The 12,042-nt window shown below is 46.7% G+C and overlaps 1 protein-coding gene across 2 annotated transcripts in view; it reads left to right on the top strand.

The window, feature by feature from the left end:
- Window positions 1-941: 941 nt before the first annotated feature.
- The window catches only part of LOC144770377 (CD5 antigen-like), a 101,661-nt gene continuing 90,560 nt past the window's right edge, over window positions 942-12,042 (top strand). Inside the window, exons 1-2 of one of the 2 annotated variants that reach the window (XM_078654847.1) lie at window positions 942-1,133; window positions 2,430-2,456. In XM_078654847.1, the coding sequence (XP_078510973.1) occupies window positions 1,112-1,133; window positions 2,430-2,456 (49 nt within the window). In that variant the 5' untranslated portion in view covers window positions 942-1,111. The remainder of the gene's footprint in view (window positions 1,134-2,429; window positions 2,457-12,042) is intronic. The other variant, XM_078654848.1, reaches the window with a different exon arrangement.

Genomic DNA, 12,042 nt, shown 5'->3' with positions numbered 1-12,042 from the left:
ACATTGGCCAAAGATTTACTGATGCTGGAGTGGGAATATGGTAGGAGCAGAAGGAGTTAAAATAAGCTCTGAAATAGATGCCATTACTAAGCTTGAAGCAAAGGAGCTACTACACGAGCGAAAACTTAAATAAACCCCAAACTATTGAGTTAACAATATTTTGTGTGATTTCTGCTTTTTCAGAATTGGTTTAATATTTTCCAACAGGGGCTTGGGTTCGAGCGTAAAATGTCCTGCAGGAAACTGAATGTATGATCCAGCTGCACACGCTGTGCTAGCAATGTTCACGACATGACTTTTTTTTACACTCTATGGACAACACATTGAAATTATTTGAATGTGAAGAATGCCATGCGAAGAGCTTCTAGGTGGGTGACTGCCCTGGTGTAATCCACATAAAACCTGAAACCCTCGAGAGAATTGAAAAAATGCCAATTAGCTAACTCTTATCCACTAGCTGCTTTTTCATTTTACACTTGTGTACACTGGTGCTAGTGTCATCGTAAGGATTTTTGGGGCCATGGGCAAGACATATTTTGGGGGCCCTAGTTCGGGAACAAATTATCATTTTATTACTCGTTTACTGGCAATTCAAGCCTGCACGATGCCAAAAAATACAACATGATATGTTAAATTTTAACAGGGTCACAATAAAACAGTTTAAATATGTATTGCCAGGACTCTGAAAATCGTTAAGATTACTTTTGCAGACAAATGTAGGTAGAGAGGGAGAGAGGTTTAGATAAATAATTAGACTAGACAGATGTCTCATAGAAAGAAGGTTCACTTTCCAATGGTGCCCCTTGAAAGATGGGGACCTGGGCAATTGCCCACTTTGCCCATGCCTCAATTCATCTGTGACTGGTGCTACTCGCAAATGACTCCCACTCGCTTGATTTCTCCGAAGTCACACTAGACAATTCCCCAATGCTACAACATTCGTTTTTGACACTGTTCCAGGAACCACTGCGACGGATCGGAAACCATTCTTGCTGACAAAGTGACAATCTTACTTTCTTTTGGTTACCACGATTTTCTGGGAGAGTGCTTGAGGGAACACTGCATCTCGCGCACCACAGACAAAGAGCGCTGAAGACTGACTAGTGCAGCCATGTTTCTAACTCTTCTCCTCGGTGAGTGGGACCTTTGTGTGGAAAATATATTCATTTATCTATCAAAAGAGATTATAAATCGTATTTAATTAATGTTATTCTTGAAATGTTAGCTGTGTGAGTGGAAACGTGAATATGCAGCTTCACTTTCTTTTTGTCATAACAATGCTGTGCTCATGTTTGAGTGTGTGAATATGTGCGGGTGTAATGCTTGGAGAGTTTTAGGAAGGAGGCACGAGCGAGGGGTCAGTCTGAACTAGTTTCTTAAGGGTTGAGCCAGTCTACAACACCCAGAGAGTTGAGAGCCCTGGTTTGCAAAGCCTTCTGTTTATACATAATTAGCTTGGGTAAGGACTGGGACTGAGCACTCCCACGCTCTCCCCTGTAAACGCGTCTAGGCAGTCTCCAAGAGGGTCCTTGCTTACAAGAAGGACCAGGGGGCATATTATCAACAACTAGCGATATTTATCGCTAAATGAGCTTAGCGACTTTTTTTTTTATCGCCGCGCACCGCCGGATTTTATCACAAAAATAACGTGCTATTAGCAACGTTTATCTCCAAAGCGATAAAATATCCGGCGATAGCGGCGAAATGCGTGAATATCGCTGGAAATTCAGCGATATTCAGTCATTATCGCTAATAGGGACTTAACCTGAATATCCACCTCCCATTGGATATATATAGGCTAAGAAGTGGTCTGAGCAGGCGTTAGGATTTGGTGATATTCGCGATCAGCGTGAATATTTTAATCGCTACGCCTGTGTTGATAATAGGGGATAGCGATGTTAGCGACTGCTTTCAGTCGCTAACAGGTTGGGTACGCCCACTTTGCATGTCATTAGCGATAAATATCGCTGACATTCAAAGCAGGCCCCAAACTGCTCGCTATCACCTAAAAGCTGTCGCTAACTGATGTTAGGGACAGCTTGCTAATAGGGCGATGAAATTATCGCCGTTTGCGGCCGAAAACGGCCGTAAAAGCGGCGATAATTTAATTTCGCCTGCCTTGGTAATATGCCCCCAGGAACTTCGGGCTCTGGGTCTATTGAACCCATCGCTTCTCTAGCGAGACTGTTAGCATGTGTGGAATGTTATGTTTTAGAGAAACAGGTGGACGGCAAAGAACATCAACTCACGACACTGAACACAAGAGTAGTTAGCAGCTGCGAATGATTTGAGTGATTTTGCCTATTCTTTGCCAAAACCCACATTTAACAGTGTAGAACTGCCATGACCTAGGGTTGCATCAATTAGCATCTTTTTTGTCTCCTTCCACAATCTAGTTGTGCTTTCAATGTTGCTTCTTTGTTTTTCAGCTTCCTGGTTAGGAGAGACCTCATCAGGTATGTATCACACACTATAGCTTCTCTCTCCTGCCTTGAGCTTTGCCTGCCTCCCCCCTTCTACCTCAACTCCTATTTGCACTCATATCTTGAGGGTCCCAGATACCTCGCCCTTCAAAATGTACCTTACAACTGAAGTTATGTTATGTTAGGTTAGTTTGTATAGCGCATGGCTACCCCAGCAATGGGGCGTCCCCGCGCTGCGGACGAACATAACAAATCAATTGCATGAAAAGAGAGAGTGTGATGGTGGCTGCCACTGCCATACCACTGCCATACAAATTAGATGGTAGAAAATAACCAAGTTTTAATTAGTTTGCGGAAGTGCTGATGGTTCGTGGTAGCACATACTTGTAATGGAAGAGCGTTCCATAGAAGTGGGGCCATGTGTTTAAATGAGCGTCCACCCGCTCTGCTCCTGCGAACTCTCGTGGTGCAGGCCAGATGGAGATCTGCAGAGCAGGGAGCGCGAGTCGGGGTGTAAGGGGTGCAAAGTCCCTGCAGAATTTGAGGGCCGCGTCCGTGGAGGACTTTGTGGGCTACACATAGGGTTTTAAATTGGACTCTCTGTTTAACAGGTAGCCAATGCAGCCGGGCGAGAGCCTGTGAGGCAGAGTAATGTTTTGGCAGGGCAAGCAGAGTACGAGCTGCCGCATTCTGAGCCCTTTGAAGTCTCTTAATGACCGTCAGATTAGAGCCCAGAAACAGAACATTGCAATAGTCCAGATGTGAAAGGACCATAGCTTGGACAATTATCTGCCGGGTCGGAGGTTCAAAGAATCCCAGAATGGGCCTAAGGGAGCGAAGGCGCCCAAAGCAGGTGCCTGCCACTTTTTTTGCAAGGGAGTCTAAAGAAAGATCATTATCCAGCAGAACTCCAAGATTTTTTACTTCCAGATTCGGGGTTGGAGACAAGCCCAATATAGGAGGCCACCAGTGTTCCAGCCGTTGGATTCCGGCCAACTATGAGCAGCTCTGATTTAGAAGCATTAAGTTGTAAACAGTTGTTGGATAGCCAGTTGGCAATGGCCATAAGATCCTCTCCAAATTTAGCTTGGTCTAGCTCAGCGTTGTTAGAAAAGTTGAAAATAAGCTGAGTATCATCAGCATAGGAAGTTAATTTTATCTCCCGTTCTTTGGCTAGTATGGCCAGGGGTCTAACATAAGCGTTAAACAGCGTAGGGCTGAGAGATGACCCCTGAGGGACCCCACAGCTGAGGGGGTGTCTGCCGGACGAGTGCGGAGCGGCAAGCACCTGCAAGGAACGGTCTGATAGAAATGACGCAAACCAATCCTGGGCGCTGCCCCCGACCCCGATCTCCCCAAGACGTTCAAGCAAAATCCTGTGGGAGACCATGTCGAAGGCCGCACTCAAATCCAGAAGAATAAGGGCGGAGGTATTGCCCAGACTGCCAGGAGGGCTGACTCCGTGCTGTGGTTGGCTCGAAAGCCATTTTGGGAGTCAGCTAAGATATCATTAGTTTCCATATATTTAGTCAAAATAGCATTCACGTGGGATTCCGTAACATTGGCTAGGTAAGGCAATAACGATATAGGTCTATAACTTTCTGGCCTTAGAGGATCCAAGGTAGGCTTTTTCAACAAGGGAACCACCTTAGCATGCTTTCAAGAACAGGACACCGTAGCTGATAGGAGAGATTGATTAATCAGCTCATGACCCTCCCGCAAGATAGAGTCATGATGCAGTCTAAACATATCAGGTTTGACCGGATCATCTGGAGAGCCGGATTTTACTTTACTGGCAAGAAGTTCCAAAGCTTCCTGGGAAAGCAAGGGGAGGGTTAAAAGGGAGTGAGATCGAACAGATGAGCCTTTAGTGTCGGGCGGGGGGGGTGTGGCCCGAGCATTGGAATTTAAGGCATTATAGATACCTTTGACCTTTCCTATGAAAAAACAAGCTAGCTCTTCACACTGCGTATTAGATTCTATTGTGCTATCAGTGGCCTCAGGGGCTTTGGACAAATCCTTTATCAAGGAGAAGATGGTTTTTGATCGATTAGTGCTAGAATTGATCAAATTGGTGTAATACATGGCCTTGGCCTTTTTTATCTGTTTATGGTACAATTTAGTGGCAGATCTATAGCTAGCTTTTACTACGGGGTCATATGAGCGCCTCCACTTGCGCTCAAGGAGTTTACATTGCTTTTTCTCCTTAACGAGTTCCTCCGAGTACCAGGGATTGGACTGGTCGCGGTAAGGCCTAGACAGCGTCTTGGGAATGAAGTGGTCCAGTGCATCAGTGATCCATTTCCTGTAGATTTTATCAGCCTCCTCCAAATTGCTAGACCATACCGGGCGTGTAATTTTCAGTCTAGCTTCAAATAGGGCACTGTCAAGTTTGTGCCATGGGCGTGGTAAAAGGGGAGGGAGGGGCTTGAGTCCAGGGCCGGGAGGTATCCCTATGGTAATGAGAATAAGATGGTGGTCCGTCCAGGTTAACGGAAGAGGTGTGTGTACCGTTATGTCACAAATGTTGGAAAATACGGGGTCTAATAAATGTCCCGCAGAGTGGGAAGATCCCTTAGCCAGCTGAATTAGTTGGCAGGCTTCTAAATCGGCCAAGAAATTCAGAATGGCGGCAGAATCAAGACTTTCAAGATGGAGATTTAGGTCTCCTAGGACACTAAAGTTGGCTGATTGTAGGGTAAGAGTGGAAATAGTCAAAGCCAGGGAGTCTTGGAAAGCGCCAGATGTACCCGGGAGGGCGATATATTAAGAGGCCTGAAAGGGTAAAGATGTCAGAAATCCAGATTTTAAATAGGGCACTTTCGCAATCAACTATGTTGGCAGGGGATAGGGAGCAGGAGAGGCTTGATTTTGAAATTATAGCCAGTCCACCACCCCTCCCTTTCGACCTGTTCTGACACCTAAAAGAGTAGTCTGGAGGTAGAGCCAGGGCTAAAATAGTACCTGAGTCTTCGGTCAACCACGTTTCTGTAAGGCATAATATATCGGGATGGTGATCCACTAAAAGGTCAAAAATATCCTTGTGATGCTTAACCATGGACCTACAGTTTAAACTAAGGATCTTAAGTTTCTCAATTTTCTTTGATGTACAATTTAATACTGGAGATGACACAGGTGCCTCAGTAGCCTCTAGGCCACATTGCTTACACCACAGATTTACAGTGCCCGGATGCCATAGCTCAGACGTGCAGGCATGTTTCCCGCGGAGGAGAAATAACTCCTCTCGCGTATAAATTGCCATTTAATATGTTGATCAACCAGGCCTCCTGGCGTCTAGCGTCGGCCCGGCGCGGACGGGCGCAGACGGGCTCGCCTTAGGCGACCCACCGGCTATGCGCCGCGCACGTCCGCTGCGCGGGGAGAAGTGAAGCTGACTTAATAGGCACCGTCCCCACCTCTGGCAAAGAATAACACCCTCCGGGGGTGGGCCCAAGGTCGTGTACGCCCTCCACAACAAACGGCACTTGCCGCGGTGGAACGAGGCGCCGACCGGAAGAACAGCAGGTAGGAGCAGAGAAGTATTGAATAAGCACAAGTCACAATAGTTTAAAAAAGCCCATGAGTTACAGGTTTAAAAAATACAAATCGCACCAAAAGCACACTTCTCAAGCAGCACCTCGGCGCTTAGTGAGTCAAGCGTGTCTGATCAACGCTTCCTCATTGCCTACTATCATCTAGCAATCCAATGGCTGCTGTTTATTTGTTATTTAATATTTCAGTGCATTTAATTTTTTCTCAGTTTAGGAGTAGTAAAGTTAAACTGTAGGACTCCTAAACTGAGAAAAATTCTAACTTTAAGACTTTCGGTATTCACAGAAGGCATTTAGTAGTCCTAAAGTTAGCAGTCTTAACTTTACTACTCCTAAACGGAGAAAAATCCTAACTTTAAGACTTTCGGTATTCACAGAAGGCATTTAGGAGGCCTAAAGTTAGGACTCCTAACTTCTGTGAATACTGAAATGAGTAAGTGCCTTCTGTGAATACCAAAATGGTAGTTAGTTTATAATTTTGTCTTAAGTTAGTTCTGTGAATCTGGCCCTGTTTATTTAAATCTTGAGTTTCAGGCGACCTGTTGCTAGATAACTGATATAAGGCAGTCAAAGGCAATGCTGAGGCCCGGGTCATCTTTTAGTCTCTCTGGTATTACTTCTCCCTCAAATTACCAAATCAGTGTAGGTGACTGAGAGGTTTCTGGCCTCGTCCCAGGGATGCTCTGCTGTCTGCGTATCTCAAGCGTTTACTTGATTTTAAGATTTCATACAAAGTCAACACATTTGATAAGTTGGACCAGTGCATAAAGAAAGCCGTATTTTGACTAGAGTGTGTAGGGAGCCTCATCTAGTCAGGATAAGTTACACACCTAAGATAAACACTGCTCATACCCTTTGTGGCTTGACAGAGAGCAGTCAGGCTTATCTTAGAAGCAATGTGTAAAGTATTTGTACACACATAGTAACACAGTGAAAACACTACAAAAGGACTCGACGTGGGTTTATAGAAATAGCCAATATTTATCTGAATAAAAAAGTTCAAAACTACAAAAATCCAGCATACCCACGTCAAGATATGAATTTTAAAAGATTAAAAAAGTTGTAGTTCTTAAAATTCAATGGTTGTGCTTGATCAAGACAAAGTACCCTAGATGCATCAAAAATCAAAGATGATGTGAGGTGCAGGGGAGGTGCAGCATCAAAAAGCAGGTGATGAGTCCGTTCTTTACTGCTAAAGGGGAGGTGATGCACTGTTGTTGGTCATGATGCCTCGGTTCCTTAACGTGGCACAATGTCAATGAAGAAATCAGTGTCTAGGCTCGATGCATCAAAAGTCAAGTCGCTCTTTGAATTATGGCGGTGCTGTGCGGATTCCAAATGATTCCAAATGATACCTGGAGTGGATGCATGGATTTAGAGTAGTCTGGAGGTAGAGCCAGGGCTAAAATAGTACCTGAGTCTTCGGTCAACCACGTTTCTGTAAGGCATAATATATCGGGATGGTGATCCACTAAAAGGTCAAAAATATCCTTGTGATGCTTAACCATGGACCTACAGTTTAAACTAAGGATCTTAAGTTTCTCAATTTTCTTTGATGTACAATTTAATACTGGAGATGACACAGGTGCCTCAGTAGCCTCTAGGCCACATTGCTTACACCACAGATTTCATTACAAGACAGGAGGCTACATTATGCATTAATCCTTTTAATGCAGCTCACACAGCCGCCTACATCACAAAGGTTTAGAATAATAACAAGGTGACATCACACTATCCATAAAAGGCGTGTGCCAGGAGAGATCAGCCTCTTTTAAATGCGGCTCACAACAGATAAGTAGCCTCTCTACTCTCTACTTTATTTGTATGATTTATTGAATTATTGAGTCTGTTACATATATTCTATGATTTATTGAGTTACTGAATTTGTTCACTGTTACATTTGTTGAGTTACTGGATTTGTTCACTGTTACCTAATAACTCGATGGCATCTGCCTTATGTTTGTCATGACTACAGTTTTCCCCATGTACCTCCTTTATGACAGCGCTCACCCTGTCCTTTCATTCCTTCTCGCCCCCCGACTTCCAATGTATGGTTGTCTCTCCCTCCCCCCTCCCTCTGACCCCACCCCGAGTCCGTGGGACATCGTTTAACCGCGATCTCGGCCTCAGCGCGCCCCAAACTCGAACCCGATGGCCTCAGTCCCTTTGCTACCCCTCCCGCTTCGTCCCGCCACGACCCCCGTAGCACGCATTCACCTCTGATTTAAGCGCTTTTCCTAGCGCGAGCTGCTCCGGAGCCGCTCCGGCCCTCCGACTCGATGCCGAGGAAAGCACCCTAGCAACGGCGGCGCAACGCGGTACGCTCCCTAGGGTCCTTTCCTCAACAACTGCCCGAGCGCGTCAGTTGCCTGCCGGTTGCGACCCCGAGATATCCAACTCCAGAGCCCTTGAGCCCCTCCGTTTTTCGCTACAATTAGTAGGCTTAACTCCACGCTGGTTTTAATTTGACCAATCTATAAGGCTCTGAACATAAAAAAAAAAAAAAAAAAAAAGGGAGAAATAAGTACTTTGAAAGCATCGTGTACTTACCCTACTCAAACTGCCTATAGCTTATGTAGACTCTTCCTTTAGCCTAACTAAGCCTCATACTAATATATTAAATACATACCTACCCATAGGTCTAATACTAATTTAACTTACCCCCACTTACCTACTATGTCTGATCTAGAATCAGACGACGCAATGGCTAGTTCCCCCAACCACAATAGCGATGCATTTAAAACCTTCTTGCAGAGGGAAATGAGGACTTGTATGCTGGATACCTTCAGGGAGGTCATTTCCAATAAAAGATCGCTTCTGCTTGATGACACTCCACGTGATTCTGGTTACTCAAAACCACAGAAAAAATCCAGACACTGCCCAAGCACTGATGGAGGTCGCGATACCTCGCACGTTACGGGAGGTCCAAGCACCTCACAAGGTTTGGGAGGCCCTAGCGCCTCAAATGGTAAGGTTGCCCCTCGCGGCACACTTAGACTGGGTGTCCCTAGCGGCACAAAACTGACAGGTGTCCTAAGCGGCACATACACTGACAGTGCTCGTGTGGATCCTAGCTCCGATGAAGACGAGTTCTTCAACGAACCAGACGATGAATTCGTCCTCGACCTCGATGAGGGAGACTTGGACGACTTGGATCTCAACACGCTATCAGAGGCAGATTCCTCACCCTCCTCAAAGGACGCGATCCTTGACCCCCTAGGTGGAGAAATGTTCTCCCCAACCAACATATCTCACCCTAACAGTTCAAGGTGGTACCCACATGACCATGTCGCAAAATTTGTGACTAAATGGCTCAGAAACTCCCTCGAGTTACAGTCTCGCAACACTATGAGGTCTGAATGCCCCAGGCCTTACATAGAGGATAAGGTGTGTCAAACCCCTAACCTAGACCCTGACCTTATAAAGTTTCTGTTCAAATTAGGTAAGGACCCCAGGAAAGGCCTTGAAAGGGCTCTTAAAGCCTGTCAGGACCGCCTCCTCGACCTTTTAGGCCCCCTTACTAAAATCCTCGACCTAGCCGAGGAATCCCACATCTCTAACACCCCCCTCGACACCAACCTAATCAGGGGATGGAGCCAAAGGGCAATAGTACTCCTTGGCAATGCGAACTCCTCGCTTAACATCGAAAGGAGGAGGACTGTCCTCAATAGAATAAACCCCAAACTTGGCGATCTCGCAGAGAAAGAGCCTTCCTCCAAGCCTAATGGCCTCCTCTTCGGAGAGGACATGATTAAGACAATGGGTAAATATGTCGCGACCTTTACCGCTCTGGACAGAGCTCAAGTTAATATGAAAAGGGTTTTCCCTACAAACCTTTTTGGCCAGGCCGGAAGAAGGGGCCGCTCCTCCGGCCGTGGAAATTTTCGGCCCTTCTCATCCGGAAGAGGAAGGGGTTCTACCGGCAGAGGCTTCTACCCCTCCAACAACAGGCAATACTACCCGCCAAGAGGAAGAGGTTCGCGAGGAAGAGGCTTCCCCCCCCGTGGTGCCTCCAACAACGCTGCTCAAAGTAAGTGCTTCTCCTTCATCTTCCACTCCCAAGGTCGGGGGCAGGCTCAAACATTTCCTTCACGTTTGGGAGTCCTTGACGCAAGACCCCTGGGTCCTAGAAACAGTTCAAGGGTTCAAAATAGAATTCCTAGAGATTCCACATCAATATGTTACTCCGAACCCTCTAGCTCTTCCTCCAGAACACCTAGAAATCGTCAAAGAAGAGGTCTCTTCTATGTTAAAGAAAGGCGCCATAATAGAGGTTCCTTGGTCTCAGAAAAACTTCGTAAGCACCCTCTTCCTTGTCGAGAAGAAGGACAAGGGTTGGCGCCCAGTAATAAATCTTCGGGAGGTAAACAAATACCTCGTCTACCGACACTTCAAGATGGAGGGCATCCATCTTCTCAGGGATCTCCTCCTCCAAGGAGACTGGCTAGTCAAATTGGACTTAAAGGATGCCTATTTCACCATACCCATGGCTGCAGAACATCAACCCTTTCTCCAATTCATCTGGGACAATCGCCTTTTTCAGTTCCAGGCCCTTCCTTTCGGCCTTTCATCCGCACCTTGGTGCTTCACCAAGGTCATGAGAACGATCGTCTCCACCCTGAGAACCAGAGGTATCCGTCTCATTATTTACCTAGACGACATCCTCATCATGTCCCAATCTCATTCGCAGTTACTAAAAGATCTCCAGACCTCCATGAATCTCATAGAGGACCTCGGATTCATTATAAACAGGGAAAAGTCCATTCTTTCACCCTCCACTTCTCTGGAGTTCCTAGGCTTCACTGTGGACACCTCCAGCTGTCTCCTCCTACTCCCAAAGAAGAAAATTGCCAAAATCCGCAAGGAAATCAGATTCGTTCTGAGACAACAATCTCTCTCCCTCCGAGAACTGGCCAGACTTCTTGGTCTCCTCTCTTCCTCGATCCAAGCTATCTTCCCAGGCCCGCTGAACTACCGTGCCCTTCAGAGAGTGAAAGCCAATGCTCTCAGATCCGGCCTCTGGTACGGAGACCACGTCTCCCTGGACCAACAAGCCAGACTGGAACTCTCTTGGTGGCTGGACAATTTGGACGCGTGGAACGGAAGGGCTATCTTCGGTTCAACTCCGGACTTCGTTCTGGAGTCAGACGCCAGCCTCCACGGCTGGGGAGCACGCCTCCTCGACCAGGACACCGGTGGTGTCTGGACCCCCTCAGAATCTTCTCACCATATAAATTTCTTAGAGCTGACAGCTGGGCTCTACGCTCTGATGAGCTTCAGACACTCTCTCCAGGGCAGATCCGTTCTCCTGAAAATGGACAACATCTCTGCAGTCTCTTATATCAATCGTCTCGGTGGCACGAGGTCTGCCGACCTATCAGACCTGGCCAAGAAACTTTGGATGTTCTGCCTAGAACACAAAATCTCCCTGAGGGCAGAATATCTCCCAGGGAAATCCAACATTTCAGCAGACTGGAACTCGAGATTCCTTCTAGACTTCAGCGACTGGAAACTCGATACCTCCGTTTTCAACTCCCTTTTCCACTTCTGGGGTCCCTTCGACGTGGACCTCTTCGCAAGCCGTTTGACCTTTCAACTTCCCCAATACTTCAGCTGGATGCCAGACCCGGGTGCTCTGGCTGTGAACGCTTTCCTCCAGCCTTGGGCTCCCCTCTGCCCTTACGCCTTCCCCCCCTTTGCGATGATCCAAAGGGTTCTGCAGAAGGTGAGACAGGAACAATGCTCCTTGGTCCTGATTACCCCCTTCTGGCCGTCTCAAGCATGGTTCCCCACTGCTCTGGAACTTTCTTGCGACGTTCCCTTCCTGATTCCGGCTACTCAGGGACTCCTCCTAAACGCAAGCGGAGAAGATCACCACCTGGTTCTCTCAGGGAACCTGAACCTTCTTGCCTGGAAAGTGTCAGGCAATCTAACCAATTGTCTGGACTTTCGTCTTCGGCTCTCACCCTCCTTGGAGAATCTTGGGCACCTGGAACACACTACAGATATAATAATATCTGGAAGAAATGGTCTAGTTGGTGCTTGGAAAGGGACTTGGATCCCGTGGA

The sequence above is a fragment of the Lissotriton helveticus genome, chromosome 7 (genome assembly GCF_964261635.1).
Source record: "Lissotriton helveticus chromosome 7, aLisHel1.1, whole genome shotgun sequence".
Taxonomy (NCBI): Eukaryota; Metazoa; Chordata; class Amphibia; order Caudata; family Salamandridae; genus Lissotriton; species Lissotriton helveticus.
The sequence above is the reverse complement of the archived record's forward strand: the minus strand, read 5'-3'. Positions and strand labels throughout refer to the sequence as shown.